The sequence below is a fragment of the Scomber scombrus genome, chromosome 16 (assembly GCF_963691925.1).
Source record: "Scomber scombrus chromosome 16, fScoSco1.1, whole genome shotgun sequence".
Taxonomy (NCBI): domain Eukaryota; kingdom Metazoa; phylum Chordata; class Actinopteri; order Scombriformes; family Scombridae; genus Scomber; species Scomber scombrus.
In genome coordinates, this window is record NC_084985.1 from 25,645,091 (window position 1) to 25,665,900 (window position 20,810).

Here is a 20,810-nt window from a genome sequence, read left to right on the forward strand (position 1 = left end):
GCAGCCTTCAGAGAGAGAAAGAAAGAAAGAAAGAGTTATCTTTAAGCACCAAAGTTTGGTATTTTTCTCCTCCAAGAATATTGAGCAAAACTGACCTTTATAGTGGATGTCTGTCTACAAATACCATCAGGCTGTATATTTTTATTACCTGAGCGTTCAGAGCGTATCATTTGATGCCGAAACAGAATCAAATATTATGTATAAATTTCAAATATGCTGATTTTTAAGTCTTTTTAAGTTCTGACGAAGCCAAAAATGGCTTCAAAACATTCCACACATGGAGGTGAGTGTGTTTTTTAATATTGGCCCTTTGGATAAATGTACACTGCAAAAAAATCACAGGATGATGTCTTGATATTGCATTTGTTAGCACCGAGTCAGAGATGGCATTTGTAGACAAACTATTTAACTATCACTTTGGTTTTCAGATCTCACTGAATTCAGGATTTCAGGTTTCTTTTTTTTGCTCTTCTATCACGCTCGAGTTATTCTGTAAGGAGGAAGTGGAAGCTGTGATGTGATTAGCCTGAGACTAAGCTGCGGTTTGGAGCAGCAGCAGCGATGAGTGTCACCTCTCTCCCCTCAATATAAAGACACAGCTAGTGTAGGACTGTATGTGCTTGGAAAAAGTAGATGATGTTTAAGCCATGAAACAAAAATAATAACTATTGTTCCCTAGTTATAAACAATAATCCCCAATTTGCGTGACCATCTAGGATAACAGTAGCTGATGAGATGTGTACATGTGCTTGATCGGCTGAGTCTGTGGTGCCGTTTGCTCGTCCATCACGTGTCCCAGTCCAGCTCTCTGCAGGCGATACGGACCAGTCTGAGCTCTAGTTCAAAGGCGTCGGGCCGTTCCTGAGGGTTAGCCGACAGCATCTCCCTGATCAGCTGCTTCATGTGGCTGTTCATGCTCTTTTTCCTGGCGGGGATCAGCAGCTCCATCTTTGGGTTCTCTAACAGGGCCTCCCCTAAGGGTACAATCTCGGAGCCCTGCTGCACATAGCTCCCCAGCAGCTCCTTCTGAGTCTCCACATCCACAAAGGTGATGCGCTCCACCATGGCCCAGATAATCACCCCGAGGGCAAAGATATCCGCCTTGGCCGTGTAGTGACCCTCCCACACCTCTGGGGCCATGTAGAAGTCTGTTCCGCAGGCCGTGGACAGGAAGCACTTGTTGACACTGGCCGGTTCTTCGGGGTTGAGCCCTGAGGTGGAGCACACCTTGCTCAGGCCGAAGTCGGCCACCTTGAGGGTGGGTTCGGACGAGCCGGCTGGCGTGCAGGCCTGCGAGATGAGGATGTTGTCCGGTTTGAGGTCGCGGTGTATGATCTGGTTGCGGTGCAGGAAGGCCAGGGCGCTCCCCAGCTGCAGCATGAAGCTAGTGTTGGTCTTGCGACTGGGCTTGCGTGACAGCAGGTAGGCGTTCATGTCGCCACCGTCGCAGAAGTCCGTGACGAACCACAGGTAGTAGGCACAGCACGGGTCGAACGTGATCTCTCCTTTCAGAGACGTCTCCACCAACTACAGTAGAAACACAAACAACAACTGTTAAACAACTGTTAAAATGACATAATAACTTAATTAAACAAGCCAACATTAGAACACTGTTTCATAAAAATGGCTCAGAAAAGAGTCGACCACTCTTCACTTTCTTTACATTTTATCAGAGCTGGAATAACCCTCCTGTTGTCCTTGGGTCAATTTTGACATGGGAGGCTGTTAACTTAAAAATGAGGTATAATTTCATTTAAATCAGGCCTACTGGCCATTATTTCCAAATCAAATGTATAAAACCTGTGGTAATGATTAGAGCACGACAGATATATCAGTCCGCTGATATTATCGGCTGGAAATATCGATATTGGCCTATCACAGATATATTGGTATCGGTGTATACGTTGTCCAATATGTGTTGATATTTTTTTTAATTCTTTAAAGTCCTATAGGCAGCACTTTATATGTATTTGATTTTTTTTTAAATTCAAGTTTGATATACATGTATATGTTTTTTGCTGTTTTTTGTTTATAGTTATTGATCATTATTAAATTCCCAGTAAAGTTGACTCTTTTTGTTTATTGATGTCACTTAATACAAACAAGGTATTTTTTCATTACATATCTTTGTCACAAGTGATTGTGTATTCATGTATATATTCTATAAGTATATATTGGCCGAAATATCCATATCGGAATTGTTTTACTCCCTAATATTGGTATCGGCCACAAAAATCCATGATCAGTCGGGCCCTGGAAGTTGGAATGAAGTTGGCAAAAATGATCTAACAAAGAATTGGGTGACCCTAACAACAGGAGGGTTAAGACACACAAACACAAACGCAACACATCCTGTTGCTGCAGCTGCTTCACATTAAAAGCATTCAACTGGTGAACCATGGCATGGCTTTTATTTTGAAACCACAAGAAATGAAATGTATGTGTCACTGAGGTTAATAATGATGGCAATTTACTAACATACGCATGACATAATAGATAGTCTTGCTTTCTGAAACACTCTCCAGCACTGAGGAACAGTCTCTGTATTTTACAGTGTCACTTATTAAGATAAAGCTGAAGTGATTCTGCTGAACACATGTGGGAAAAAGAACCTAAAGAACAACAAACCAGCCACTACACAAACTGTCTGACATCTGCTTTTAAAAGGAAATTCAAATGAAGCAAATCCTTAGCTCTAGCCAAAGCCACAGCCCTTATATAAGTCAGTCCTGATCTTACTTTCATTATTACTGATAAACTAACAGAAGCAGGAAATAGCGTCAGGAGAAGAAAATGTCACTCATAACTTAACGAGCCAGGTCGTTCTGGCTTTGTATTCACGGCACGCTGTTTCCTGCCTTCCTGCCTTTGTGAGATTTTTCTTTTTTCTTTTTTTTCCAAATCAAAGCTGTGTGAGGAGCCTCTCATCTTTCATGCCTGCCTGCTGCAACAGAGTGAATTCATTTAATCTCCACTTTTTTGACAGTGGACCACAAACCTGTGAGGTTTCATCCATCTCATGTTAAAAAAAATGTAATGTGATGCATTTTCTACATTTGATAGATTTGTAATAGACACAGAAAAGCTACAGGTTGCTTAAAAGAATAAACTTTAAATGAAGTGATGCATATGTAACTGCTTTGGATGTTAATGGATTTAAAGGCAGCACAGATGTTTGAATGAATGTCTGTAGTAGGCTATTCCTGCTGTAAACAAATGGCTGCAAATTGTTTGACATGACGTGAGCCAAGGAATCCACAACCCCCCCCCACCAAAAAAAACTATGCAAATGATTCCACAGTTGGTGCAGTCAGATAATTCTCCTCTATTATCATTTGTTCTCCTGTAAGCATGTACTGGAACATTACAGAGGAATAAAAAAAATGTAAAAAAAGAGCTGGAATAAAAGGATTCTGGGAAAGTGTCCAATGCAAGCTCTGCAGAAACAACTGAATGAGTGAATGAAGGGTCTGACAATAGCCCCCGCGTGCCACTGAGAGACTATAATCAGGTCCAGGCAGAGTGCCTGTGAGTCCTCTGTCAGACGGCAGGGAGGCACTGCAACGTGACGGGCTGCAGACAGGTCCGCCAGGGGAAGAGTAGGGCCCCCCCTTCTAAACACTGACAACACATTCATGTGACCGTGGAGACAGATGGAGGCCAGAAACTTCCAGCTAATGTGCATCACGCATCACACGCACGCACACACACACACACACACACAGTGACAAAAACCAGTGTTCACCAGCATGCTTTCTACTCCCACCCCTGCACTAGTAGTGTAGTACAGGGGTGCTAAACTCATTTTAGTTCATACAACCCAATTTGATCTGAAGTGGGCCAGACCAGTACAACCATTGCAATTCATTTATGTTGCAATGTCCTCATTTTTAGCCTTTTCGAAAAAGGCTCGTTGATAAAACATATCCACAGTGAATTGTGGCCTGCTAGCCAATCATCACTTGCCCAGCCATCAAACTGCAAATAAAGCAGCCAATCATGAGACTTCATTTTCTTGGAAACAACTACTATTTTATTCTGATAATCAACTAGTCGACTGGGAGATTACAGCCCTACTGCTGTCGAGTGGAAACCTCAAGAGAAAGGGGTCAAGCCTTGTGTCGTATGTTTGTGGAGCCAAAAAAAAAAATCATTGAGGCGCCCTTTTTGCTAGGGGGCCTCTATGGTGCCCGTATGGTAGATTCGGCCAAGATTATGTCTCAGACTATTCCAGATCATTTTTGTACAGAAGCTGTTGATCGATGTTAAATATTTTAACATTTTAAATATGACGACAATGTGTTGCATTCTTGTCAGGGTAGAAAAACCCCTGAAGTAGCATTTCACATGAAATAGTCTCCTCACAGTTTAACTTGCCCCTGAAACCTGACACCCCTTAGCCTTCACAAGTGCATCAATATATTAGGTGTCAAATTCTAGTTTCAGAAAGTCATTCAAGTGCCTGTGTGTGTGAGCCTGGAACACAGTCTTGTTTTACTGATGCCCATCACAGAAAAAAGATAAGTCATTTTTGCAGCCGGGTGTGTCAATGTGTGTGAGAGATAGTGAGAGATAGTGATAAAATGTGTCCAAGCCCACTGAGGCAAATTTGTCCTTCACATCTGAATCATGTCACAAGTCTAAAATTGGACGTCCACGGGCAGATCAGAAGCCTTGACTGTGAATGGCGAGCGAAAATGAGCGAGAATAGCAGCGCAATTTTCATACTTTGCGACATTATCCAATGGGCCTAATTGGACCCCTCGGTGGGCCGGTTCTGGCCTGTGAGCCGTATGTTTGACACCCCTGCTCTAGTGTGACAATTTCACCAGAAAAGTCATCTCTGACAGTAATAACTACAATAAGAGATGACACAACACTTGCTGATGAGTCAGTTGTTTAACTGGAACAGTCACTGACCTTTATGTTTAACTGTTGTATCTACACTTAGAACAATCAGCCAGCAGCAGTGTGACAATCTGTCACCAGTGGAAACATTCTTCTTACAATCAATCGATGTTTTACAAGATCTCATGAATTAAAGAGTTAGTCTATTTTAAGACAACATGCGGCTAACCGACAATTGTTTTTTTTTTTAAACGCCTCTTAAATGCCATAATTACAGCGCTGGAGGTCGAGCTCCATTCCTCTCCAGACTGTTGTCTGCTTCCTACAGCCTGTAGATTTTAACGAGATGTGCTTCTGGAAAATGCAAATGAAACATTAACTGGGTGGGAAAAAAAGTGTGAGGGACAGATGAGCAGATAACCTTGTGTTACCTGTTGATCTGTACCAACAGCTGTTTTACTATTACTGACACTTTAAATGTAGAGTTTGATTTTGAGGCTTATTTCATCTCTTGTATTATTACGCTATTATATTATCATTATATCAGTGGTATAAAATGATCTTCAAATGACAATAATATCGTTTATCACGATTATTTCTGAGACAATATATCGTCCAATAAAAGTAGTGATCATGACAGGTCTAGGTGTGTCGGATCTTAATAATATTTAATCCAGGAAGGCATCACACTATTACAGCATACGCTATCAGCTCTAATCACATGGTACTTCATCACCAACATCATCATCTTCACTTTCACTACAGAAAAATGTGTTTTTGAGGAAATATAGAGAGTGAGCTGGGAACTTTATTACAGATTGTCGTTATTTGGTGGCTCATCTGTTATTGTCAGTGTGTTACTGTTGCCTTGTGTTTCTATTATGGTCTGTTTGGATCAGTATTATCATCCTTGGGTTTGTTTGTAATAGGTCACACTGTCCTCAAGTCTGATTGCATATTTTTTTATTTTTTTTTTATTTTAGTTTGTTTTAGTATCAGATAGTGTTCAACAACACAGTAACACAGACACTAAATAAATGTAGATACATGTTTGTTATATAGGAATCTATTTGAAAGACTCATGTAAAAAGGGTTGGTGTTCTAAGCAAATGCTTCAGCCGACACCTATTCAGTGAAAAACTGCTCTATTTTTCATTTTTGGTTTGTCACTATTACTAAGGGAGATGAAGAAAACAAAGATTTATGATTATTTACATTATCTATACATGTGTATTTTTGTTTAATGACCGAAATAGAATAAACTAAATACAATGATTGATGCTGTGTCACATTAATCTGACTGATCCCACCAACCTGGGATTAGTTCTCACTGTATCCGAGCAGTATCACCAGTGTGTTGACGTGCTGGTTGTTATTGAACCACACCTGCTCTGTATCTCTGTGACTTGGACCTGTTATCTGTCAGATAGGAACAACAAGCCTTAAAGTCTGCTTCCTTGAATTGCTTTAATCTCCTTTAAATATTGTTAGTCTATTCTTGCTTTTTTTCCCTACTTTTTATCCTCTGATTGTCTTTACTTGTTCTCTTTTATAACATAATTTTTTTATGATTTGTGTATTTTTCTCACTGACTTTAAATGAACTCATAGCTAGTAACCAGCTACTACTACAGTGTCTGTTAACCTCATTAGCTTATCTGGCTTAACTGAATGAAATATGTAAAAGACTTTAAACTGTGAGCCATTACTACAGTGACTGATGACACTGTTTAATATGTTTTTACTGATCCAAAGCACAATGGGAAACAATATGGTAAATGCTGACTGTACATGCACCTAACAAACTTCCTAAGTCATGATTCATAGCTGCCGTTTACATTATGGGATGGTGCGCCAGTGACCTGTGTAAGAGGTTTACTGAGTCACTGGAAAATGGAGCCAAGTGATTACAGACCGGTTCCAGCTTTTACTCAGCGGTTATCCAGATAATTCAGTAAACAGGACTATTGAGACTATTTTCATTAAGTACAAAGCACAGAACAGATGATGGTTTTGTTTACGCAAGAGTGACAAATAAGCAGTTTTTAATCTGTTTTTTAAGCCTGTAAACAAGCCCAGAGAGAGAACTCATAACTGGATTCTTGCCTGGTTTGATTTCAATAAAACTACTTACTGTTTCTGTTTCTTACTGTCTTGTCGTGATGCTGCTGACACACATTAAGAGTCAGGTTACTGTGACATGCAGTTAGAAACATGTCAATTCAGCCAGTTTCACTTCTGTGGATACACACACACACACACACACACACACACACACACACACACACACACACACACACACACACACACACACACACACACACACACACACACACACACACACACACACACACACAGAGAGAAAAGCAACAACCTTCTTCTTTCACTTGTTGCTACAATTAAAATGTAGCGAAACAAACATCTGTTCACTAATATGAACAGATGTAAATGATAATCAGGTTCCAGACAGACATTTTAGCAGCGCTAAGGCCAAAGCACGCAGTAAAAAAAAAAGACGGTCAGCTGATCAGCAGCGCTCGGAAAATATTTCACACACTATTTGCTTGAAATTGGCCTGATGAAAAAAGCAACGTGTGCTTCAGATTTTTTCTTCGGCCGATCAAGTTCTGGCGTCGCTGACCTCTGGAGGAGAGATCACTGATCTGCCAACAGAAATGTGTGGAGAATGTAGATTTGTGTTTTTAGACCTGATGAGTCAGATTCTGCAATTCAACTTGGACTAACAACAAAGTTGCCTTCTTTATTTGTGTGCAGACCTTCATCAGGACACTCCTGAGTTACGATCTCATTCCCGCCCCAAACACATCTGACCAATGAGAGGACTGAACACTCTCAAAACCCTGAACCGCCTCAAGAGTGATGCAACATGGTTCACTTCCATGTGAATTAAAGGGAAAACACAACAAGCGCAACAAGTAATCCACTTCAGACCAGAGCACAGCAGCTTCTAGACAAGCTTCTACCCTTTTAATGGTTTAACGGTACCAAACCTTGTGAATATCACCCTGTTTACACCCGACACCAATATGCATCTCAGGTGATCCAATCACAGGTGGACAGAACTAAATACAAGTGTGAACAGCCTCTGAGACACATTCTGATCCCATCACTCAAATCACTTGCTGAGGTGATCTAGGATGTCTTTTGTAGTGTAAATGCTAATGTGTCTTGATGCGTCTCCGGCTAAGATGTAACAGGAAAATACGTCATCAATGCAGGACGTGATGGTTGAAAGAATGGAGAGGAGCACAGGTGTACAAGGTTGGAGTAATCTAAACAGTTGTAATAGCTCTTATCACACTTTTATTAGCTATTAGCACTAAAACCTACTCTAGTGCTTGTCTGACTGATGTAATAACAGGTCTGAGGAGGACCGTTTGACCTCCCAGCAGAAGTGATGGAAGCAGCAACGAGATCCGGACACAACTGATCAACTGGAGACGCATAATAGAGACATGTGTCAACAGCAATGTGTCTCTGCTAGCCACTTGTGATCCGAGTCATTGTTCCTTGCAGTCTTGTCACAGTTAAGGTCATAATACATTGTCTTCCTTGGTGACTCTTACTCTGAAGCAGGTGCAGGAAGTGTTGAGTTTCTATGATAATGTATAATGTATAAATAAAAGTGAAAGAAGCTGAGTGAACCTGATCTTTTACAGTCAGATAGTTTGGTGTTTCAACCTAACTTAAATGAGTATAGATGGTTTAGTTTTTACTTATAGACCAACGCTTGTGTCTACTGAACCGACACCCCAACTGTCTCTACTCCCACCACACGTCTGCGTCCTCACCTCCAGGTAGAGCGGGGAGCTGGAGCCGTGGTTCATCCTCTGGGCCAGCTGGTCCCGCTGCAGGATGCACTCCTCCAGGTGGATGACATTCGGGTGCTGGCTTTGGATGCTGCTCAGGGCCCAGAACTCGCGCAGGGCGAGCTCCACGTTCTCCGGTGAGTGGCAGCGGATCTTCTTCACCGCCACCCGGGCGCCAGTGCGCTTCACCACCGCCTCATAGACCACGCCGTAACTGCCGCGCCCCACCTCCTGGATCAGCTCGTACTTCGGCTGGCTGCTGACCATCCTAGTCCTCGCTGTGGAGAAAAAACAAGGCTGTTAGCTTCATATTGTTTCTACAACTCATATTACTATCACAAATATAATGCTATCGGTGTTTATGCTGTCTGATATAAGCTTTTTTTTTTTTTTTAAAGACATATAGGCCACATTTTATGTATATTTGATTCTTTTTTCCTAATTCAAGTTTATATATACATATTAAATTCCCTGTGAAGTTTACAGTTTGAGTGCAAAATGTTTATTGTTAAACTGTAAAATATCACGGCCTCCAGTACATATCTTTGTCAGTGTTTAGTAACCACATTTGGGAAAAAGGTGTGTTTATATACATATTCTGGATATATAAGATTATCGGCCTATACATATTGATATCAGAATTATTTTTAATCTCTTAAATTGGTATCAGCCACAAAAGTAGTATCAGTAAGGCTCTAGTTCCTCCCTACAAAGTCAAATCCCCCCTATGTGAAGCATTTAAGAGGGGAATTTCCCCCAATTATAAAGACTGAGTTTCAGTCCCTGCAGTAGAAGACCCAGTCTGTTGTGTTTGTGTTGTGTATGTAAATACTGCTTTAGAAAATTGGTCACTTAAACAATAAAAACAAAGTTGAAAAAAAGAACATAATCAGTGTAAGGTGCAAGGTGTCATTTGGTAAGTTGTTGCTGTTGTAATCACGATACATATCTTCTAACAACAGCAGTCTATGTACAGTATATGTACAGTTCAAGTATATTTTGAAGAAGGTGATAGGTGGACTTTGCTTAGGGTTATGTAAATACTTGCTATCATTTGTGGATAGAGGAATACAGGAAAATATATTTTTGTTGTTTGTGGCAGTGGATTACACTGTTACAGTTTGTGACATCACATCAAGTCAGTAATGGACCAGACTTTATCTAACTTCTAATTAAGGCCTGACCAATACTGGATTTTTGGGGCCAATACCCATATTAAGGAGTAAAAAACTCCCGATATCGATGTCAGCTGATAATTTCATAGATAAAGAATATATACACAAACATATTTTTTTGCATTGATCCCTAAAATGTAGTTATCAAACACTTGTGACAATGATATGTAATGAAGACAATAAACTTTATTGTATAAAAACTACACTTGGAATTTAATAATTATAAACAGAATTATTATATAACTAACTAAAGGACAAAAGCATGTACGTACATATTTAACTTGAATTACGAAAAAGATATCACAAACATATACGCCGATACCGATATATCTGTGATAGGCCAATATCGGCTGACTGATATATCGGTTGGGCTCTAGTTCTAATAAATCAAGTCTTGTGAGCACTTTGTGTTTCTCAGGAAAATCAGAGTCCACTTAACATGAGTCTAATCTAATATATTTGCACTAAGTGTGCTAGTAAGTTGAAACATGGTAAAACAGCCTTTATAATGAGGGAAACCTACACAAACAGCATCATCACCTTCACACTACTCCATGTCTGAAGTGACACACCACATATAACAGCCACTGTGTTAAACTGACACCAGGTATCAGTTAGCGTTACCATGCTGCATTGTTCATGTGTATGTAACTACAAACGTCACACTGACACGTGACGCTCTAGAGGAAACGCTGCACCTTTAACAGCACATGCTGCACAGCTGTTTACATTGGAAGTATGGGAAAGACATAAATCATTCCAGCAGTGTGACTCATCCTTATCATGGTGTTACATAATCCTGTTCAAATTGCCACTGCAGAAAATAGCACTACTGCAACTGCTGATTATGTCCACTGTCAATGTGATACTTATATTTATATTAATGCTGATTAAATACATGCACACTATATCTAGCACATCTGACCAGCTGCTTCATCCAAATATAGAAGATCCAGGTTTAAAGTGTAACTGGAATACGCCCCTCTTGAACTGAACATGTGACTGTGTTGTAGTAGTTGGAACTGTAGAAAGACTTTTAATTGTGTGGTGGTGTTAACAGAGCGGATGATCAGAGGCTGAGGACAGACGCCGGGCCTCACACAGCACTTTAACGCCGCCGCTTGGGCCCTGTCATCGAGTTACTGCTGGAATTCATTTTAATTAGCAACAGCTGACGTGACCCGCTACGCCGCTGACCACGCGTGTCATTTTATCCAGAGTACAGTCAGTGCTGCGGGCCCACAGAGAGAAGAGAAGCTGCTTCCTGGAGGTTTGCTACATTTATTTTTACTAATAAGAGAGAGAGAGATAACACTGTTGATGGTGCTTGAGATTAGCGGACGTGTTCACACACATACACTTTCACTTTTGCCAGCACTGTAGAGGCCAGCTGTCATAAAGCAGAGAAGCAGTACAACAGTACAATAAAGAAAGGAATGATATTCATTTGATGGGCTTTATTATAGCTGATACTGATCAATTAAAATCTGCCTGGATGGGTTCAAAGTCATCTCTAATAACCAGATATTATAACAATTAGTTCATTAATCACTTAAGAATACTGAGACTAATTAAGAAATGTTATCTTTTATTTTAATGAATGAATCTGTTGATTATTTATAAGATTAATCAAATAATCATTTCATCAATACTCAGGGCACTGATGTCATTTTATACAATACAGATTATTGTTAAATGGTAAATGCATTCATTACACATCTTTGTCACAAGTGTTTTTAAGGGATCATTGCAAAAAATGTATGTTTATGTATATATAAATAAATATATAAATCAGTATCAGCCCCAAAAATCCAGTATTACTGGGACTGTAATTAACAATAAGACAATGGTTGAGTGACAATACTATGATACAGTATGAACACATTTGCTGTGCATTTTGAATATATGATAAATCAATTATTAAATTTGATTGTTTCAGCACTATCCCTAATTAAAACAGCTTCCTTGTCTACATACATTAGTGTTCATATCTAGCATAGTTTATCCACAGTTTGAATGAAAGTAGCAAAAATATCATCTTTAAAATATAATATAGAAGAGTGGCTCAGGCTTTACATTGAGGAGTATTGTTTCAGTGGCCAATCCAAATGAATCAATGTCATGAAGGTTCTCATTGATTCACAAAACCTGTTCACTAACATTATCTAAACAATACAGCTACTGTTATTAATTAATTATCAATAACTTTAAAGTCACCCTTGTACTCAAAAATTGACAGTTTGACCCAGACCTATGGGCACAATTTGTGACATCACAACTAGTCTGGAAGCTTATCTTGGTCAAATATTCAACTTACACAAGTGTGATGCGGAAACTTGGAAGGCTACAGTTAATAAACATTGTGATTGCACTCCAGCAGTTTAACTTGTGGGATTAAATATATTTATAGATTCTAGATTTTTAATGAGATGGGAAGCATAAAATGAGATTTTAAGGATTTTATTATTTAATTTGACTTTTTTTTGTGGAAAATATATTAAATACAAATGATATTTAAAGTATTTTACATACATCTTGAAACATGCCTGGAGGTGATCTTTAACCGTTGAGATTGATAAGTTAGCACTATGATAAATCTGTTACTAATTGCTAACATGTAAACATAAACAAACTGGACACTGACAGTTACAGTGACAGACTCACTCACACCTGCCTACACCTGGCCATTCATGTAACACGTGAGAAAACATCATTCATTTCAATGTAAAGACGGTTGACACTTTGAAATCCATACCTGATAAACATCTCCAAACAGTCCTGAAGCTATGAGCTGCCTCCCCGTACACTGACACTGACGCTAACGGGCTAATCAGACATCCACTTGTCTGACAGGCTAACGGGCTAACAGGCTAACAGCTATGTGGCCTGTAACGAAGATGTTGGGTTAGCTAACGTTAGCTAATCACGTTAACAGCAGCTAACAAAGAGTCCAGCTCTCGCCAGCACAGTCGGGCATGAATGTTGGCATTAGCTTCTATCAGTCACATCTAAAAAAAAAAACAAGTTCAATGCTATTAAACGGAGCTAATACCGAGGGCGTGGGAGAAGCATGCACAATTAGCACAAGGTATTGACAGTTTATTGTCCTGTGTATGTGTGTGTGGGTGCGCGTGTGTGTGTGGGTACGTGTGTGTCAACCAGATTCCTCCAAACACACACACAGACAGACAGACAGACACGCACACACACAGAGACAGACAGACAGACACACACACACACCTGCAAGCCCACAGCAGACAGGACGAGCGTCTACAGACAGGAGAGGCAGTGGCAGTCTGTGCTGGAGCTTGTCATGTTTGCGGCTCTCACCTTTCAGTCGTTTTTTCTCAGGGTTTCATTTGTTGTCTTCCTCACTCTCCCTGGCAGCCATTACCGCCGCACACGTCGCGCTCGCTCAGTCAGACACTGGACGTGAGAGCGAGCAGCTGCTGTGCACTGCAGCGCGCGCGGTGCCAAGGATGAGTTCGCTTCCGGCTAGGCTTTTCAAAATAAACTATTGTATTGGAAGAGCAATAAAAGTGAACAGGTGAAACAGATGTGAAGCAGGTTTAGAAACACTAACAAGCACTATAATGCTTATTATTATTATTATTGTTGTTGTTTGTTGTTGTTGTTATCATTATTATTATTATTATTATTATTATTAATGTGGGTCTTGATTGAGCTTTTCCACAAAAAGTTAAAAAAAATGTTTTATATATATTATTTAAAAACTTTATTTAAAATCCTCCAGAATCTATAAAAATGTAAATGTATTTAATCTCAGAAGTTAAACTGTTGGATACAAGATGTCTCCTATTTCTCTGTAAAGTTCATTCTCAGGCAATGTCCACAGGAAATGGAGATTCTCAGTGTATGTACACCTGTGTTACTTGAATAGTGGACCATGATTGGCTTCCAAAATATTTGTGATGTCACAAATCATGCTCGTAGGCCCGCCCCTCGAAGTCAGATTTTCAATGAGCTCAGAGAAACTGCAGATGAATGTGTCAAACTCTGCACATCATCATTCTGCACAGTGAAGCTCAAACATCCAACTGTTTTAGACAGAGGACATAATTTTTGGCCTTCCTCCTGATTGTCTACTGCCTCCAGTCACAATCAGGATGAGTGCTTTTAACACTCATCCTACCAACATATTTAACATACAAGGACTACTGACTGGGGTCAATAGGGACCACGAGACTAAACTACTGTAAGAAACAACCATCACAGCAAAAAAGTATAAGTTATCTAATTAATGTCATCTGAAAAAAACAGATTCATGTTATTATTATTTTAGGAAAGTTACAGTTAATGTGCATGTTGGGTAAAATGAAATATATATACTCTTCTTTAATACAAATTGCTGCTATTATTCCAAGTACAGGCTTTCCTCAAGTCTTTAAATTGACTCCTGATGGTGTTTGATACTTTATATTAGTCCCCATGTCAAACATAAACTCAATAAACTCTTAACTCTATTACAACTGCATAGATGGAAGTGGATCCTTTTGAATGTGGTCTCCCAAGGACCCCCAATACAATGTTGTTTTTTTTAAAACAGAAACAGAAAACAATTATATGAAGTCATTTGGAACACATAAATTGGAATGACAGAAGCACCTGTAAGTTATGACAAAAAAGTACCCAGATACCCCAATCAATAGGATTAAGGTTAAACAGTATTTAGCCCATCGTGGTCATCACAACTTTCAAATAATCAAAGAAATTGCATTATTGTGATAAACTTATTTTTCTAACAATTAAATGTTGTGTTATGACTAAGAGTCAGCTGTCTTATTTTAATAGAAGACACATAAAATAAATAATTCATCATTTATGCATTTCATGGAACTGTTTCAGTGAACATATTCATTGTAACAGTCTCATCACACCACACAGAATCTTCCTCTCTGTATTACATGTCAAAGAAAAGCCTATTGAATGACAAATTCTATTAACATTAACATAACAATATTATTGCACATATGCAACATTTCTACAGTGAGCTATAGTTAAAAATGTGACTGATTACTGATTGTATTATTTTTCATTTGTTTAATCTGAATTTGCTGATTTTTGCCCAAAAGTGACAAAATAATACATTATATTTTGAAAGGAAATTACAGCACTTCCGGATTTAACCAAGGCAAAATCTGGCTAACTTTACTTAGTTCCCCACATTTTTGTCAGCCACTCAGTGAAATGCGGACACCCACCCACCTCCCTCCCTCCCCTTCAAACCGAACTGTCACTTTCAGGGGGTGGACACAATAACAGGGCACCTCCACATATGTATGAGCTCTAATGCAATAGTCCTTCAAATTCTCTGAAGCTTATACTGTGGATTTTTTAAAGACAATTTCACACTAATGTATTAACTAACTGTATGTGGTAAGCCTAGTTAATAGGATTCCTATAAATGCCTACACATCTGCTGCCTGTTGAGTTCTTTTTCTAGTGTTTTTCAGGATGATTACATACACAGTGTCAGATTACATTTGTATCACATTTCAATCTGTTCTTTTTTATTTTATTTTTTATTTTATTTGAATGCAAATCAAATAATTTTATTCCAAATGATGCCAGGCACAAAATCTCAATCTCACAATCCTCCATTTAAACAAACATTGTCTTGATCAAATGAAATTATAACTTAAGGTCCTTTAAGTGAATGGAGTTCGCTACATTATCATGGTGATGGCTTGGTTCCATACTTTGGTGACAACTGAGATATCGCCATGACAACTGACCTAACTGCATCTGCTGGGAAGTATCGTGAAATGCTGTTGAAAAATCAAGTGCAACTTGAGTTGAGATTATTGTATACTCTAAACTACATTATATCATCTTTTGTTAAATTCAGATTTAACCTCTGATATTAACAGCATAGCACTTTCCTTGATTACAGCCATTGTCAAAGAACTGATAAATATACCACACAAGTATGCATCAATATGTTTATTAATTATTTTCACAGTGAATATTACCTCCATGGTGACTGCCTACAGGTCAAAGGTCACAAATCTTCTGTTTTCCATTGTATTGTAGCACAAACTACTTCAACTGCAGGCTGAAACTGACAGTCAGCAAATCAGGGATATGATCCATATGTAATCACAAATCATTGTATTTAATATGGCTACAGCTTAGGTTCAGCACAACCCCTAAACACTGATACAGATTAAACATGCGGTATAACCCGGAAAGTCAACATGAACATCCTAAATCCATCAGTGTGCTTAATCCAAACATTCTTTGTCTGCACAGTTACGCTGAGGGATTTTAATAATGGAGTCAAATCCCTTGAAAGACTAAAACAGAGGGTGTGTCCACTCTGTTGAGTAAAGATAGGAGTGTTTGTTTGAAGGATGATAGTGTAAGTTCCTTTGTATCTCTGCCTTTCCTGGACACAAAGCTTCATTTGAAAGCACCACTTTGGTGTTAAGGAGAGGATCTGTCATTATATTCGCAGCAACATCAGGTTTAGAAATCCCCCAAAAAATGAAAATCAAGTTCTGTGAGGTAGCATACACATCAGATCGAAAAAGGAAGCATAAAAAAAAAAGTAATAAATATTTGAACAGACAAACTTAATAAACACAAACATTTACAAAACTGGTTTTTTGGACATGCTGTTTTCAAGCTATCCAAAACCAAAATCACACCTGAGGTAGACTTGTATAGATTTTTGACGAGACAATTTCTGTCTTGGTCGCACACGAGAAGCAATACAAAGTACAAGAAGCGAGACAAAAAACAGCGGGACTTGGACTAGATTAAAGTATTATACATGGTAGATTAGAGCCCTTTGTGCTGCAGCATAGTGAGCATTAAGGTGAACTCAAGCACATAATAGAGGCATAATGATCCTTAATGATGATCAATACTGATGCCTTTAAACATCCTTTATGCTTTGCAGTCACTGGGCTCTCTCATCAGTCCCCCTTACATAAAAACAAGCTAATCTATAACTCTACTCATTATCATGCAGACACATAATGAACATTATATTAATACTGTGAAAAAGACACTGTAAACAATATGTACAATAAAAAACATCATAGTGATGTTCTCAAAATCTAGTGCCATGCTTGCTTTGACTTAAAAAGGCCCATGGCTATCTATTGTGTCTAGTACCCATCAGAGCAGGACTGTTAAAAATAAATATGTATATACTGTTCCATAGGATGCCTCCATTTTCTGTTCGTACACTGTTATATACAATCAATGTGATGCCCATTGCGTTCCTGAGTTTAAAATGTGATGAACTCTTTCAAATGACGTGCTTGTGGTGAACCAGTTCCCTTAACCTGCTTTATTGTCCTTTTTGTCACTTCATTATAGCTTACATATCCTAGAATACCTTTCTACACAACACGAGATAAAGCATCAGCATAAAAGAGAAATTCAACAATGGTGAGTAGGCTATGTTTACTTGCTCTTACTGGTTCCTGAGAGTGAGGTAATAAAGTTGCCCCCGAGTTCTCTCTAAAGTTCAAAACACCTCTTACAGCTTTTTAATGAACACATTGGATCTTGTTAGTTCGGTCTTTAACAGAAACAGAAATGAAATGATGATTGTTGTTCGGCATGTTTCTTGACAAGCAAAAATTCATGCAATTGCCAAGAAGCTGTGCACAATCGCCGCGCCCTGTTTCTGTTCGCCAAGGACTTGTTCTAGCACGTAACTTTCCCCTAAAACAATACTTTGACATTTTTTAAATGTTTCTGTTGTGTAGCGATGAAACAAACAAGATACAATGTGTTAATTCATGAGCTTTATGAGATTTTAGAAGGGTTTTTGCTTACTGTCTCCCTGATTCTGGTGTTTATGCTAAGCTAGGTTAAGCTAGGCTACAGCTTCTATCTTCTTGTCTCACTCGTGAAAGAGAGCAAAACCAACACGTATTTTACTAAATGTTTCACTATTTCTTTAGTACTATAAAAGAATGAATAGTGTATGTAAAGATTTATGAGTCAGACTCTGAGTAGACATCAAAGTCTGGAATGAATCTATGTTGTAGCCTAGTTAGCTAGCTGGCGGGCTGATCAGGCAAGCTAGCTTTGTGGCTGTACAGCTATTTGGATGCGATAGCATAGGCCAGGTGGTTGCATGTTAAGTTAAGGCTGCATAAATTGCAAGTTAAACCTTTTAAGCCATTTCAGCTACCATAAAAAAACAGGAATTACAACTGGTGATTAATATAAAGTTGCTGCTGTTACACTCCATTGTAGCTGAATGTAACGTGACATTACATTGTCTATGTTTGACCACTTATCCACTTGCATATGTCAAACACAACAACAAACTGGACCAAGAAGTGCATGGTACATCATGTTAAAAGTAGGTACAGTGTCGAAGAGGTGGATGGAGGTCATACATAAGGCTGCCACAGTACTTGCTGCTCTATTTTTGTCTGGTACATAATAACAAAGATAGCATGTGCATGGCTCATTTGGCAATTGAGGCCCTGGGTCTTCCGGCAACCCAGGACAGTAAACAACTCAAACATATAGACACATCCTAAAAAGAAGCTATGTCAGAAAAGTTCTCCCTGAGTTCAAAAAGGAAAATGCCATGTAAACTGAATTCAGGCTGAGGTCATCGAGACAGAAAAAGTAATCTTCCACCCATGATAGCGACAGGTATTTCTATATTTAATTGCTGTTACATAAATGATGGGAATAGCCAAATTAAAAGTAATGCTGTATTTTTTCTGTGCAATGACAATATAGTTGTAGATGTATGACATTACATCGACAGTAAACAACTACACAGTGACAGAATTTGTCTAAAAAGTTTGCAAAGGAAGCTAAAGCTTTGCACAACTGTGTTATATTGAATATTTCTGAATCAAAGCATAGGTGTGAAAGGAACTATTAAAGCTGTCAGTTGTTCAGTCTGACCCTCAGCCGAAGCCAGCAGAACACTGGGAGGAAGAACAACCCTGAATAAATAGTTAATATAAAAAAGATAATATCTATATACATTTAGCAAAGTGAAGGTTTCAGCATTAGATTATTAGAAAAAAACAAAATAATCCTTCATCCCAACTCCTTCTCACTGGCTCCATCTCCAGCTTTCAAGTACAACATGTGAGCAAATGTTTTTTTGGAGTAAATCCCTGATATTATGTGTAAAAACATTCCACCTTGATTAAAACTGTTTTGCAGACAAAGCCTGCCATACAATCAACACTGGTCTTGCATATAGGTCATATTATAATGAAATGGCAACGAAATGGAAATTCAGATATATATTACAGCTTCACCACTAATGGAAAAAATGTTTTTTTTTTTCCATGTTAGATGAGTGGTGAGATAATGTTGTTAGTTGGATGTTTTTTAGTGGAAAATGGTATTTGAAAGCAGCTCCCCTCGACCCCTTTGGAAAGTGGAGGTTATGGCACTTACGTTGAGCTTGTGATAGTCACTTATCACTATCACGCCTAAAAAATAATATCCCATTGTAGCAGACACAAGTACTTTCAGTGAAGTATTTGGCAGCCCTGGATATGTTTTTCTCTTTACATTCACATGTTAGATTGTTTACCTCAATAGTGTTAAATGAAATAATAAAAAAGATACAATGCCATTTTTGATCATCATTAAAAATCACCATTAATTTCAAACATGATTTAACAGGTTGTAATATTGCCAGGTCTTAAGGCAAACGAAGGTTTGACTGATAGGGTTTTTTAAAAGCCAATAATCACATTTTTAGGCTAATGCTGTAGCTATTTTGTTTTGTTACAAATGTCAAGATTGAATTTCACTATTTTGTGTCAAGAAAGTCAGTGTTTCTCTGAGGTTTTATTCATAATGAGGAAAAAAAGCGGAAAAGCCTCTCCACCACTTCAGTTCCAAGTTTTAGATGCGCAGGCTATCTTCACTGGTAGGTGAAAAAATAGTCAGTTCCGTTTAGCGTTGTGTATTACATTGCAAGGTATTCATTTTAGTCTGAAAAATGAAATAACTCTGAAGTTTAGCTAGCTAGATTGTGACTCTTGTCAGCAAGCTAAGTAGCTAATGCTATTTGGATACAGCCAATGGCTGTATAAAGAGAACTGGATATAATGTTGGAGGCAGGGCCCTGTTCATTCTTATGAAAAATGCTCAGTTGCGCAGAAAACTAAACAATGATGTTCAAGGTTCCTCCTCTTTTGCTTTGCTTCCACATTAAGACCTTAGAAGATGTCTGTTGTAATGTAGCAAAAATGTGTGTTATCCATTTTCCCTTTGGACAAATATTGGAACTATATGAATTATCCAATGGGTTACTTTTGAATTCAGAAAATGGAATAGTCATTCACTCGTTATAAATGTTGGCAGATTCCTGGCAGTTGTATCTGTTGAGCAATTGAACTACTATAATTACTGGCAGAACAAGTTGGAGAACCAGATTAATTCCTGTACATGACTAATCCTTGTACTGCACCCATCATGCAGGCTTTAGCTGTGGTCATATAGGAAGACAACATTGACTAGCTTAAATGGCTTTTTGTTAATATATTCCCATATTTTGTAAACCCATCTATCAGTCAAACCTGTCCTGATGCTTTAGGCCAGAAGCTTTCAGACACCCTGTATGTGTACAATGTTTTAAATTAAACCTGATATACTTATTGCATTTTGTAATGAGGCTCAGTTAACAGAGGCACACATTGGACTTGATGTCTGTGGCTACAACGTGGCTGAATCTAAGTCAGGGGGAATGTCCTATATGTTCCTGATTGTTTCATTCCAAAGATAAGACACTCATCTAAGGCAGAAAAACAACACAAAAAGGGAAAATAAGAAGTATTCAAAGTGGATCTGTCTGTCAGCGTGCTATTGAACAACACATCACATAAATATCACAGTGATGACTCTTTTTGCCGTTCAATAAATAAAATCTGAGGTCGTTTGTAAGCAGTGTTCCAGTGAAAAACCTTACAGTTTCCCCGAATCCT

At 38.6% G+C, this 20,810-nt stretch overlaps 1 protein-coding gene across 4 annotated transcripts; it reads right to left on the reverse strand.

Annotated features, from left to right (window-relative positions):
* Positions 1 to 13,289, reverse strand: pdik1l (PDLIM1 interacting kinase 1 like). Of its 4 annotated transcripts, none has more exons than XM_062435958.1 (3): positions 13,183 to 13,289; positions 8,660 to 8,955; positions 1 to 1,527 (listed from the first exon to the last, which is right to left on the reverse strand). In XM_062435958.1, the coding sequence occupies exons 2-3, from the start codon at positions 8,942 to 8,944 to the stop codon at positions 787 to 789; spliced, it is 1,026 nt and encodes a 341-aa protein (XP_062291942.1). In that variant the 5' UTR covers positions 8,945 to 8,955; positions 13,183 to 13,289; the 3' UTR covers positions 1 to 786. The 4 variants fall into 4 exon arrangements, with proteins under 4 accessions (XP_062291942.1, XP_062291943.1, XP_062291945.1 ...); XM_062435959.1 differs by having other exon boundaries at positions 8,660 to 8,951; positions 13,183 to 13,231; XM_062435961.1 differs by having other exon boundaries at positions 8,660 to 8,945; positions 13,183 to 13,210.
* Between the last annotated feature and the right edge of the window lie 7,521 nt (positions 13,290 to 20,810).